At 44.4% G+C, this 14,489-nt stretch overlaps 1 protein-coding gene across 6 annotated transcripts in view; it reads left to right on the plus strand.

Annotated features, from left to right (window-relative positions):
* Nucleotides 1-14,489, plus strand: part of COBL (cordon-bleu WH2 repeat protein) — a 426,299-nt gene that overhangs the window by 233,653 nt on the left and 178,157 nt on the right. For 5 of the 6 annotated variants that reach the window (XM_040353303.1, XM_040353300.1, XM_040353306.1 and 2 more), the window contains one exon: nt 12,259-12,291. The exons of the other annotated variant lie outside the window; for it this stretch is intronic. In XM_040353303.1, the coding sequence (XP_040209237.1) occupies nt 12,259-12,291 (33 nt within the window). The remainder of the gene's footprint in view (nt 1-12,258; nt 12,292-14,489) is intronic. 6 annotated transcript variants of the gene reach the window in all.

Below are 14,489 nucleotides of genomic sequence, written 5' to 3' on the forward strand. Positions count from 1 at the left end.
TTAAAATATGATGTTTCACCAAGTAAATAGATACTTAACATGTCAACAAAAAACTGCGGTACTTATTTTTCAGTTTTCAGCACTGTTGTAGTTTGACTGACAATTACTCTGTAATGCAACACTGTACCTGAATACATTTTAAATCTATTAGACAGAGCATACTTTTGGTGGTATTTATTAACCAAAGGGTTCCCCTTACTTTTTAATATACAATATAGCAAATACAAATGACAGGACAGTACAAAAACACCCAAAAGTACCCCTTTTTGGAAAGTAGGTACCCTAAGGCCTCGTACACCCGTCGAGTTCCTCGGTCGTGTGTACGAGGCTTCTGGTGTTCTAATTTACTGCCACAATTTTTTGGAAATTAAGAAACATGCCAATATTGAGTATATTAAAAAATGGAGTGAGGTAATAGTGCACTAGATATAGTAAATGTACAGATCATACACAGAATGACCACCAGCCTAGGAACCTATCCCACATATATGTTTATTTAGTAAAAAAAAGGTATAAAAACTACTCACAAGCATGAAGATAGAGATACACTTAACCACTTAAAGCGGGAGTTCACCCATTTGTAAAAAAAAAAAAATTCTCCCCTTAGCTTCCTGCTCGTTCGGTCTAGGGGAATCGGCTATTTGTATTAAAATATGTGCAGTACTTACCCGTTTTCGAGCTGCATCTTCTTCCGTCGCTTCCGGGTATGGGCTTCGGGAATGGGTGTTCCTTCTTGATTGACATTCTTCCGAGAGGCTTCCGACGGTCGCATCCATCGCGTCACGATTTTCCGAAAGAAGCCGAACGTCGGTGCGCAGGCGCAGTATAGAGCCGCACCGACGTTCGGCTTCTTTCGGCTACGAGTGACGCGATGGATGCGACCGTCGGAAGCCTCTCGGAAGAATGTCAATCAAGAAGGAACGCCCGCTCCCGAAGACCCATACCCGGAAGCGACGGAAGAAGATGCAGCTCGAAAACGGGTAAGTACGGCTCATATTTATAATACAAATAGCCGATTCCCCTAGACCGAACGAGCAGGAATCTAGGGGAAGAAAATTTTTTTTTTTAGAAATGGGTGAACTCCCGCTTTAAGGACCGCTCACTGTATATATACATATTTTTTTTAAAGATGGATATCTCGGTAACGGCAGCAACTACTGCCACAACCGAGATATCAATCTTTTCAGTGAGCGGTCCTGTCAACAATAACCGTGGTCTCCGCGGCAGATTCGCCGCAAGATCACCGTTATTGGCCGCGGGAGAGGGCCCCCCTGCTGCTCTTCCGCGCCCTCCTCCGCTTCCCGGAGCCGTCGGCAGCGGCGGAGGCGATCCGGTCCTCCCCCCTGCTCGGCTGGGATACGAGTAAGGGCAAGATGGCCCCCACCCGTCCCCATAGCATAGCAGGGCGGAAGTGAGGTCAAAACGTCACTTCCGCTCATGCTTCCTAAAGCAATATTTTCTTGTTGTCATTTTTTCAAATGACAAATTTTATTAATTTTTTTGCATTTTAGTCTAAATATGAGATCTGAGGTCTTTTTGACCCCAGATCCCATATTTAAGAGGACCTGGCATGCTTTTTTCTATTACAAGGGATGTTTACATTCCTTGTAATAAGAATAAAAGTGATCAATTTTTTATTTTATTTTTAGTGTAAAAATTTATAAAATAAATAAAAATAAATAAGAAAACAAAAAAAATGTTTTTTTAAAGCACCCCGTGCCGTAGAGCTCGCGTGCAGAAGCAAACGCATACGTAAGTAGCGCCCGCATATGAAAACGGTGTTCGAACCACACAAGTGAGGTATCACCGCGATCGTTAGAGCAAGAGCAATGGGCCAAATTCTCAAAAACTCGGCGTAACTTAAATTTCAGCAGTTAAGTTACACTGACTTAAAATTTCTACCTAAGTGCCTGATCGTCAAAGCACTTAGGTAGAAATTACACGCTGTGTAACTTAAGTGCCGCCGTCGTAAGGCGGTCCTCCTCTCCTGGGGGCGTTTTAAATTTAAATGAGGCGCGCTCCCGCGCCGGCCGTACTGCGCATGCGTGTGACGTCATTTTCCCGACGTGCAGCGCGCGAACGTAATTAACGCCGGTCGGCTTTGAGAATTTCGACGGGACACTAAAGTTGCGACGGGTGAAAAAAAAAGACGCGCCGGGAAAACAATTAATTATAAAAAAAAATTACAGCGTCGCTCAGCATGCATTCCTGAGAGGGAGAACTCCATGCCAATTTTCAAAGAAAAAAACGGCATGGGTTCCCCCCCCAGGAGCATACCAGGCCCTTAGGTCTGTTATGGGTTGTAAGGAGACCCCCCCACGCCGAAAAATTGACGTAGGGGGTCCCCCTACAATCCATACCAGACCCGTGTCCAAAGCACGCTACCCGGCCGGCCAGGAATGGGAGTGGGGACGAGCGAGCGCCCCCCCCCCTCCTGAGCCGTGCCAGGCCGCATGCCCTCAACATGGGGGGGTTGGGTGCTCTGGGGCAGGGGGCGCACTGCGGGCCCCCCCACCCCAGAGCACCCTGTCCCCATGTCGATGAGGACAGGACCTCTTCCCGACAACCCTTGCCATTGGTTGTCGGGGTCTGCGGGCGGAGGCTTATCGGAATCTGGGAGTCCCCTCAAATAAGGGGGCCCCCAGATACCGGCCCCCCACCCTAAGTGAATGGATATGGGGTACATCGTACCCCTATCCATTCACCTGTAGGCAAAAAGTAAAATGTAGTAAACACACAACACAAGGCTTTTTAAAATATTTTATTATTCTGCTCCGGATGCCCCCCCTGTCTTCGTTATTAGCTCAATTACCAGGGGGGGCTTCTTCTTCCGCTCTCCGGGGGTCTTCTCCGCTCTCCGGGGGTCTTCTCCGCTCTCCGGGGGGGCTTCTCCGGACTCCGGGGGGCTTCTTCCATCTTCTCCCCTCTTCCGCTCTTGACTCGGCGAACCCCGGTTCTTCTGCAGCTCTCCGGTGCCTTCTTCTTCAGCGCTGGCTGCCTGCTATGTTTGTGTGTTAGCTCGATTTCAAACAGGCAGCCGGCGCGGTCTTCTGTGACGCCAGGGTCTTCTGGTCTTCTGTTCTTCCGATGTTGCCTCGTCGCCTGTTGTCGCTGTAATGATGGAAGTGCGCCTTGCATCCCATTTATATAGGCATCACCGTCCCATCATGCTCCGGTAGGTACCCACGTGGTGGGTGCACGTGGGTAGGCACCCACCACGTGGGTACCTACCGGAGCATGATGGGACGGTGATGCCTATATAAATGGGATGCAAGGCGCACTTCCATCATTACAGCGACAACAGGCGACGAGGCAACATCGGAAGAACAGAAGACCAGAAGACCCTGGCGTCACAGAAGACCGCGCCGGCTGCCTGTTTGAAATCGAGCTAACACACAAACATAGCAGGCAGCCAGCGCTGAAGAAGAAGGCACCGGAGAGCTGCAGAAGAACCGGGGTTCGCCGAGTCAAGAGCGGAAGAGGGGAGAAGATGGAAGAAGCCCCCCGGAGTCCGGAGAAGCCCCCCCGGAGAGCGGAGAAGACCCCCGGAGAGCGGAGAAGACCCCCCGGAGAGCGGAGAAGACCCCCGGAGAGCGGAAGAAGAAGCCCCCCCTGGTAATTGAGCTAATAACGAAGACAGGGGGGGCCTCCGGAGCAGAATAATAAAATATTTTAAAAAGCCTTGTGTTGTGTGTTTACTACATTTTACTTTTTGCCTACAGGTGAATGGATAGGGGTACGATGTACCCCATATCCATTCACTTAGGGTGGGGGGCCGGTATCTGGGGGCCCCCTTATTTGAGGGGACTCCCAGATTCCGATAAGCCTCCGCCCGCAGACCCCGACAACCAATGGCAAGGGTTGTCGGGAAGAGGTCCTGTCCTCATCGACATGGGGACAGGGTGCTCTGGGGTGGGGGGGCCCGCAGTGCGCCCCCCTGCCCCAGAGCACCCAACCCCCCCATGTTGAGGGCATGCGGCCTGGCACGGCTCAGGAGGGGGGGGGCGCTCGCTCGTCCCCACTCCCATTCCTGGCCGGCCGGGTAGCGTGCTTTGGATACGGGTCTGGTATGGATTGTAGGGGGACCCCCTACGTCAATTTTTCGGCGTGGGGGGGTCTCCTTACAACCCATACCAGACCTAAGGGCCTGGTATGCTCCTGGGGGGGAACCCATGCCGGTTTTGAATTTAAAAATTGCCGTGGAGTTCTCCCTCAGGAATGCATACCAAATGCCGTCGCTGGAATGGGCCTTTACAAGGTTTGGCTAACTTTCCACATTGTAAAACCAGCCCTAATTTTGCGCCGGCAAATTCGGAACTTAGGCAGAAATCAAAGTGCTGAAATGCTTTGAAAATCTACTTAAGTCCTCATTTGCATACGCAAAGCTGGATTTCAATGAGAAATGCCCCCAGTGGCGGATGCGGTACTGCATCCTAAAATCTGACCGTGTAAGTGTCTTACACATGTCAGATTTTCTGCCTAACTTTGGAAAAAGCCTTTTGAGAATCGTTTCCAAAGTTAGGCACAGGGATACGCAGGCTGAACAGCAGTTAAGTCTGCGTATCTCTTTTGAGAATTTGGCCCAATAATTCTAGCCTTAGACCTCCTCTGTAGCTGAAAAGATGCAACCTTGCCTATGGAGATTTATAAGGGAGAAAAGTTTGACGCCATTCCACGAGCGTGCGCAATTTTGAAGCGTGACATGTTTGGTATCATTTTACTCGGTGTAACATTATCTTTCACAATATATAACAAAATTGGGCTAACTTTACTTTTGTCTTATTTTTTAATACAAAAAAGTGCGCAAATACAGTGTGACAAAAAGTATTGCAATGACCGCCATTTTATTCCCTAGGGTGTTAGAAAAAAAATATATATAATGTTTGGGGGTTTTAAGTAATTTTCTAGCAAAAAAAAATGTTTTAATCTTGTAAATGCCAAATTTGAAAAACAGGCTTGATCCTTAAGTGGTTAAACAGGCCACTTTCTTGTGGCTATACAGTCCTGGAATCAGCAGTCTCCAGATCACAGGGGGCCCTTACTTACTGACGCGTTTTGAAGGTTTACCTTTTTCTTCAGAAACGACAGGAGCTCCTTTTGGTAGGCTCTGAAGAAAACGTAAACCTTCAAAACATGTCAGCCAGTAAGGGCCCCTGTGTGGTCCCCCCTGTGATCTGGAGACAGCGCATTCCAGGACTGTATAGCCACAAACAAGGAGCCTGTTTAAGTGTATCTCTATCTTCATGCTTATCAGTAGTTTTTATACCTTTTTTACAAAATAAATATATATGTGGGATAGGTCACTAGGCTGGTGGGCCCTCTTTTCTTTTTTATCTTTCTAGTCACAGTAAGGACTCCCCCAGTTCGAGAGGACAACAAGGCCAAAAACAATATCTCTTGAGAAGTGGATCATCATTCTATGGGCTACCATACTTATGCGCAAGGTTTTTTTTTCTGTGATAGATCAAACGATAGGATGAAGCTAACACATACTGTAGAAAGCTGAAGGACAGATGAGGGTCAATGACTCTGCTTTGGTATAGGATGACACTGAAACTAGTTTTCAGTGGTACTAGCTGCAATCATCACCAATCGATGTGTAGGAGAAAAGTGAAAACCAGCTGCTTTTTGCAGCCATTGTAAGTTGTGTGATGCTGTTATCCGTCACAGGGATAATAAGGCACAATGCCACATCTCATGGGAGTGTAGGCTGTACAAGACAACTTAACTTCTAATAATTTGAATAAAACCATAGACCAAAGTAATTTACATAACTTTATTGAATAAATATATATAATAACATTTTATTTTTATTTTTTATTGGTAATAGAAATGGCCGCGGCACCGTTATTGGTATAAATAAATCTATATAATCATAAATATTCCATTTAATATTACTAACATTTTTCAATATTATTTAAATTCTTAATATAAAATTTTCCAAACTTTAATCATCTCTTAAGATCTCGCTCAGTCATAGAACTCGAGCGAATACCATAACTAATAAATACAAAGTCCCCTCTTGATTTCAAGGGTGACATACCACATAAGGTGCTGCGACAGGGTGGGAGGGAGGGGAAGCACACTATACCGTACTAGGCCACGACTGAATAACCCTCAGAGCAGTGGGCTTATATAGCCCCCCGCACGTGTACAAAGCCCGGGAAACATGTGAGTTCAAACACATGCAGAAAGCCCGGGAAACACGTGAGTTTGAACACCTGCACAAAGCCCGGGAAACACGTGACTCAAAAGCCTATTTTGCCCAGCAACATGACTCATCCTTTTCAAAGTCACGTTTTTCCCGCCTAAGCTGCCAGACTACCGTATTTTAAATTGACCATCCATTTTTTTTTTAAAAGCAATACTGCCATGTAAACTATATTAATTTAATAGTTGTTCTGCCAGCCACAATCCCATGATGTGGGCACTAATTAATGCCCCCTTTCCATTGGCTAAGTACCTTCTTTATCCTATCTGCATTGGCCAATAGACAATGGATAGTACTGTGCTTAAGGCGCTCACAAGAACACAGGAAAATGTAATTTTTAATTTTCTTCCTGCTCAGCAAGTGATTAAGTATCAGTACAGTACAGATTTCTGCTGTTAGGACGGGTACTATGGGCCAGATTCACAGCGGAGATACGACGGAGTATCTCAGATACTCCGTCGTATCCCTCAGAGTATCTATGCGACTGATTCATAGAATCAGTTACGCATAGATAGCCCTAAGATCCGACAGGTGTAATTGTTTTACACTGTCGGATCTTAGGGTGCAGTACCGCGGCCGCCGCTGGGGGGAGTTTGCGTCGTAAACCAGCGTCGGGTATGCAAATTAGGAGTTACGGCGATCCACAACGGTTTTTCGCGTTCGCTACGTCACCGCTAGTCTAGTTTCCCGTCGCCAAGTTAGTCGTCGTTTTGGGTGCCTTAACTTTACACAGCAAACGTATTGCTGTATAAAGTATGGCCGTCGTTCCTGCGTCGAAATTTAAAAATTCAAGTCGTTTGCGTAAGACTTCCGGGAATACGGAAGTACGCTACGCACGTCGCCGTTCGAAAAAATTACGTCACTGCGCGCAAAACACGGTGGGAATTTTGAAATGGAGCATGCGCAGTAGGTCCGGCGCAGGAGCGCGCCTAATTTAAATGGCACACGCCCATTTAAATTACGCGGGCTTACGCCGGAGGCCGCCGGCGTAGTTTTCATCGCAAGTGCTTTGTGAATCAGGCACTTGTGATGAAAACTTGCGGCGGTGTAACGTATCTACGATACGTTACGCCGCCGCACTTCTACCTGAATCTGGCACCTAGGACTTAAATTGTGTCCAAACCCAAGAAAAAAAAAACGCATGCATAACATTGGGGGGGGGGGGGGGGTGCTTATTCTATAGACTACAGAAGGGGGGGGGCAAAATTGCTAAATTAATTGCTAAGTGCAACCCAGACAGAGGACACAGGAAGGTACTAGCTTACAGCATTCCTGTCAGGATCAACGGGTATTTTTTACACTTACGGAACAATGCCCAATGACCAGGCCATTTTTTGCAAAACGGCACTGCGTCGCTTTAACTGACAATTGCGCGGTCCTGTGATGTACCCAAACAAAACTAACGTCCTTTTTCCCCCCGCAAATTTCTTGTCTTCTGCGGTTTTAATTTTTTGCGCTATAAACAGAAAAAGAGCGACAATTTGGAAAACGACACAATGGGGGTTATTTACGAAAGGCAACTCCACTTTTCACTACAAGTGCACTTGGAAGTGCACTCGCTATAGATCTAAGGGGAGGATCTGAAATGAGGGGAAGCTCTGCTGATTTTATCATCCAATCATGTGAAAGCTAAAATTATGTTTTTTATTTTCCTTGCATTGCCCCCTCAGATCTCCAGCTACTGCACTTCCACAAATCCACTGTGCACAAGTTTAAAAAACAAAAACAAAAAAATTCACAGAGCACTTGCTCCCAAAACGGTGCTGGGTTTCCTAGGCGTAAGCCGGCGTAGGTGGAAGTGGGCGTGAGCCATGCAAATGAGGCATGACCCCATGCAAATGATGGGCCGAGCACCAGACAGATACGTATAACGAACCGTGGACGCATCCCAGTGCGCATGCTCAAAACCACGTCGGAACAACTGCCTAAGATACGCCAGATCACTGCCTACGGCGTGAACGTAACCTACACCCAGCCATATTCACGTCCAACGTACACTATGTAAAATACGCCGGCTTGAGTTCCCTGGTGCAGACCTTTGCATGTCTGCTGCTGGGTTACACCTCCTTTATGGGGCTTAACTTTAAGCCGTACGTACTACTTACGCGCACCAGTCGTAGCCTGCGTCGGGCGCATGTACGATCGTGAATCGGCGTATCTCCCTCATTTGCATATTTAAGTAGAAAATCAATGGGAGCGCCACATGCGTCCAGTGTAAATATGCGCCCACTCTACGCCGGCGTAGGCAAGTTACGTCGGTGGAATGAAGCCTGTTTTTAGGCGTATCTTAGTTTCGTGGGCCTGGCGCACAGATACGACGGCGCATATTTGCACTTACGCTGCGTATCTCGAAATACGTCGGCGCAAGTGCTTTGTGAAACCGGGCCATAGTGTCTACAAACTATGGAAAAGATTTATGGCATTTATATAGTGGTTTTATTTTTTTTATTTATTTTACTAGTAATGGCGGTGATCTGCGTTTTTTTGCGGGATGGCGACATTGTGGCGGACAGTTCGGACACTTTTGACACATTATTGGGATCATTGACATTTACAGAGCTATCAGTGCTATAATTATGCACTGATTACTATGTAAATGTCACTGGCAGGGACGATCAAGTGGTTAAATGTGTACACTATTGTGTGTTCTAACTGTGGGGGGGATGGGACTAACTAGGAGATTTGACAGATCATGTTTTCTACTTTGTAGAAAGACACGATCTGTCTGGTCTCCTCAGACAGCATGGGGATTTGTGTGTTTACACACACAAACCCCCGTGCTCCCACTTGTGCACGCAATCGTGCGTGACCGGCGGCGATGGCGCCTGCCGGCCACACGCATTGGGTTCCCTGGCGTGCGCTCCCTCTTAAGGCTCTCCTGGGCGAAGCCGTATGTATATACCGTATATACTCGAGTATAAGCCGATCCGAATATAAGCCGAGGCACCTAATTTTACCACAAAAAATGGGAAAACTTATTGACTCGAGTATAAGCCTAGAGTGTCCATCTGCATGCCTCACTTTGCCTCACTTTGCCTCACTCTTTCCATGTGCATGCCTCACTGTGTCCATGCCTCACTGTGCCCATGCCTCACTGTGCCCATGCCTCACTGTGCGCATGCCTCACTGTGCGCATGCCTCACTATGCCCATGCCTCACTGTGTCCATGACTAGACTGATGTTTAACATGGGAGTCTATGGAAGGGGTGCCCAGCTTTGAAAAATCGGTGCTCCCCAGCCATAGGCCCCCCAGACAACAAACATTGCACACTTGTAGAGGAGAAATGGGGCTACATGTGTGCCAAGTTCCGGGTCCAGGGAACCTACGACCAGCCAGTACCGGGTCACCCAAAGTCACCGGAGAAATTACCGTTTAACATAAAAGTCTATGGAAGGAGTGCCCGCTACCGGGTCCCCAAAGTCCAGGAGATCAGGTGCAAAAAGGTGATTCGTGTATAAGCCGAGGGGGGCATTTTCAGCACAAAAAAATGTGCTGAAAAACTCGGCTTATACTCGAGTATATACAGTATATGGGATTTCGCCCAGGAGAGCCATTCTGCCATGCTTCAATTTTTGATGTCATTTTTCGAAACGTCTTTTTTTGTGTCATAAAAAATGACCGTGTGTAGGCTAAAACGACGTTTAAAGCAACGTTTTTTAAACCCGCGCATGCTCAGAAGCAAGTTATGACGCAAGCTTGAATGGAACAGAGTGCCACCGTACGTGCTGAACGTAACCGCGCTTTGCTAGAGCATTTTGAAAAAACGATGGTGTGTAGGCAACGTCGTTTTTTAAAATGAAGTTTGAAAAAACGTTGTTTTGTTTCATGAGAAAAAATTACTTTTTTTTCATCACAAAAAACGACCGTGTGTACGCGGCATTGGGGTTTAGGCTTCATTCAAATGGCCTAAAGTTCAGTTTTAAAATAGTAGCAGAAACTGTATATAAGTTGCTGCTGAAGGAAAATGGCATACAGATAGCTCAGACTTGTGAGATCAGCTTGTACTAAGAGAATAGAGTGATCTATTGGTAACTTAATGATGTGTGATTCATATTACTATTTCTGTGTTTAAAAAAAAATGACTTTTGAGCTTGATTTTTTTCCGATAGTAAAGTTGTCAGAACAGTAATCTCGTTTCTAAACAGTGAATTTAGGAATATGCAGATATACTGCAAACTCGTGAAAAACTCATAATTTCACTGACATTGTAAACTATACAGTAAGTATTAAAGAAAAACTAGCAATTTGCACATAAAAAAGTCCCTAGAAGAGGCTAGAAAAGCAATCTCAAGCAACCTTAAATGATTTAATCTTTACATGTTTAGCAATTTAATTTCTCCTGCAATATTAGTATTTGAATATGCTATTAAAATAATTGCAGTAAGATTAAGAGATTATCATAAACCAGATTAACAAGTAAACTGGTGATGCCAATTAGAAATGAGCCTAAGAAAAGAGCAGTTGGGTAACCTTAATTTTAGGTCAGCTGAGGTCTCATCCTTGTTCTCCGACCTCATATGCTCCCAGGTTTTTGTTTGTTCAGAAGCATCTCTGTCATACTTCCTGCAGTGACTGTTCAGATAAATTTAGTTGCTAACTTCAAATTTCATTTGCACATGGGCTCTGGGACATTTTTCTTAGCTTGCACATTGCATACTTTGTTTTAGTGCTGCCAAATTTGGAAATAATTAAAGGAAAAATTATATTTACCTCCACTGACTTTTTAGAAATGCAAAGTTTTAAAGCATAAATAGCTGTGTAATAAGAAGTAATTTTTGTTGATCCTTGCCATTCATATTAAAGTGGACCTATCATTAAAATTGAGACTTCACATAAATTAATAGGCTTTACAGTCATGGACAAAAATATAGGCACCCTTGCATTTCTGTCAGATAATGCACCACTTTGGCCAGAATATTTTTGCATTCTCATGTTTTTCTTATGTTTGTATTGGTATGACACAAAAAGTGGAGAAAAAAAAGCCAAATATGACAAATTTAACACAAAACTCCAAAAATGGACTGGACACAATTATTTTCACTTTAATTTTATAATTTGGTAGCACAGCCTTTGGAAAAAATAACTGAAATCAATTGCTTTCTGTAACCTTCAATGAGATTCTTAAGCCGTGTACACACAATCGGATTTCTGACGGAATCAATACCCGATGGATTTTTTCGTCAGATATCTGATGAAGCTGACTTTTCATCAGTCTTGCATACACACTATTAGACTAAATTGCGACCGTGCCAAAACGCGGTGACGTAAAACACTAGGACGAGCCAAAAAAGTGAAGTTCAATGCTTCCGAGCATGCGTCGACATGATTCTGAGCATGCATGGATTTTTCTCCGATGGAGTTCCACACAGACGATCGGAATTTCCCATTGTTTTTTTATCCATAGAAAAAATGTAAAACATGTTCTGTTTTTTTACACCGATGGAAAAAAGACCCATGGGGCCCACACACGATCAGTTTGTCCGATTAAAACAGTCCATTGGTCTTTTTTCATCGGACAAACCAATCGTGTGTACATGGCTTTACACCTCTCTACTGGAATTTTGGACCTTTCTTCATTTGCCATCTGCTCCATGTCTCTCAGCTTAAAAATGTTTCCTTTCCCAATTGCTGCTTTGAGATCTCTCCACAGGTGCTCTATGGGATTTAGATCTGGGCTCATTGCTTGCCAGTTCAATACTCTCCAGCGCTTTGTCTTAAACCATTTCTGGGTGATTTTTGACGTGTGCTTTGGATCATTGTCCTGCTGTGAGACTCGTGACCTCTGACGGAGACCCACATTTCTGACAATGGGCCCCACATTGCACCCCAGAATTCTTTGGTAGTCTTCAAATTTCATAATGCCATGCACACATTCAAGACATCCAGTGCCTGAAGCAGCAAAGCAACCCTAAAACATCAGTGAACCTCCATCATGTTTGACTGTAGGGACTGCACTCTTTTCTTTAAAGGGCTAATTTCTTTTTCTGAAAACAGTAGAATGATGGGCTTTACCAAAAAGCTGTAATTTTGTTTCGTCTGTCCACAGCACATTCTTCCAAAAGGATTTTGGATTCCTCAGGTAAGTTTTGGCAAACACTTTGAATCATCTGTAGATGGACTTAGACATTGTCCATGCTTTTCCACAATTTTCGTTCTCAAATCCTCAGACAATTGTTTGCTGCACTTTCTCTTATCCATGCTCCATGTGGCACACAGAGACACACAACAGAAAGGTTGAAGAGGTTCGCCCTTCACTGTCCTAGACTGATGAAGCTAAAGGAGGCCATTTTTGAGTGAATATGCATGCTTCTGAAAATGCTAGTTTCGTGGTGTCATGGTAACTCAATGGCTTTGTTACTTTCTAATGCACTAACGTGTGGAAAACTGACAGATCAGAAGGTTTGACTTTCTAATCAGCTTGCTTATTCCAGGTGAAAGGCACAGAAAGACTTGAAGATAGAGGCAGCTGGACAGGTGGCATTGTTAGAAGACATAACATTTTTTCAATTAATCAGTATTTTCAATTCATCAATATTTCAAAATCTGTACAACCTCCTTTAGATTTACCAACAGTTATGTTGTGCGAGGGACTACCTAAGTAATCAATTTAATTAAAGCTCAACACTGAGCACCATGCTTTTTATACAATTTCAGTCCATATCTGCCTTTTTTAAAGCACAGCATGTGATGGCAATACTGTTCACCTACTCATTACCCTGCCCTTCTACTCAGTAGATCTTCTACAGTGGCAGCAGTGCAGGGATAGTTGTGAGGGAAGAGTAGTTCTATCAAGGCTTTGCATTTTGAGATTTTAATCTTCCAAAAAGGAGGAAGCAATCAAAGTCCCATTGCCTTCAGAATGCAGTAAAGGTAGACTCTTAATGCACCGTCGATGGCAGCTGGTGGACTTATTCTAGTAGTCAGCTCCTAGTAACAGTAATATCCTTTAAAATGTAAAATAAAAGTTTAAAATGGCTGTGAGGTATTCCTTATGGCTATTTGACATGCTCTTAGTAATAATCAACATATCTTAATTTTCAGTTGTAATGTGACAGATGTTAATATGTTATAGCTAGTTTTAGTTATCAAATATTGATTTGATAAACCTTGATTTTATGCTTTGCACTGAACAGTTACACCCATAATGTGACCTTTCTCTGGTGCAAAGGGTTGTAAAGAGCATATCAACAAGCTGTAACTTAACATAGTTGGTCCAGATTTGATTCTCAGTCATAGCAAAGTCATATGTGAAATACCCCTATTAGAGAAGAGGCTTGACATTTGGAAAATATGTTATTGATTGCTGCAGTAACTTTAGATAGCTTTGTAAACAGTGGCATTGTTTCATTCTCACGTAAACATATTAAAGATCAAGGTGTAATCTGAGATGTGGAGTAAAAGTGCTTCCATTGCTGACAAATTTAGATCTTTATCATAAAATCATTTGATGTAAAAATGTTACTTTTGATATGTGTACTTGTGACCCTTTTTTCTTGTGTGTACAAACACAGGTCAAATCTATGTTTTTTTTATAGGACTTTAGTGCTACTAGGCCACTTTTTTTTTTAACCAGGGTGCCATGGCACATGGGGGTCCTTCTGGGTTCCCTCTGGGTGCCACAAGCACAAGACCCAGTTTGCCCTGGATCAGCATCATGAATTGTGAAGGACACACACATTTTGACAGTGAACTAGATTGGCAGAGAGGTATATTCCTTGAGAAGCCAGTAAGTGATTGAAACTTCACAAACGGAAATATAATCTTGGTTCTATAGATTTTTGATATTATTTAAACTCAATACCACAGGTCCGTATCTCATGTACGTTACCCCGCCGCAAGTTTTACGGGCAAGTGCTTGATTCACAAAGCACTTGCCTGTAAAGTTGTGGCGGCGTAGCGTAAAGTCCACCGGCGCAAGCCCGCCTAATTCAAATGATCCAGGTAGGGGGCGTGGATAATTTAAATTAGGCGCGTTCCTGCGCCGATCGTACTGTGCATGCTCCGTCTCGAAATTTCCCGCCGTGCTTTGTGCGAAATTACGTCGCAGCGACGTCGTTTTTAGAACCTCGACGTGACTTACGTCCATTCCTATTCACGGACGACTTACGCAAAAAAATAAATAAAAATGTTGACGCGGGAACGACGGTCATACTTTAACATGGCATGTCTATCTATACGCCACAAAATAGCAGCTTTAACTTTACGCCGGAAAAAGCCGACTACAGACGGCGTAAGAGAATGCGACGACCGCGCGTACGTTCGTGGATCGACGGAAAT

The sequence above is a fragment of the Rana temporaria genome, chromosome 5 (assembly GCF_905171775.1).
Source record: "Rana temporaria chromosome 5, aRanTem1.1, whole genome shotgun sequence".
Lineage (NCBI taxonomy): Eukaryota > Metazoa > Chordata > Amphibia > Anura > Ranidae > Rana > Rana temporaria.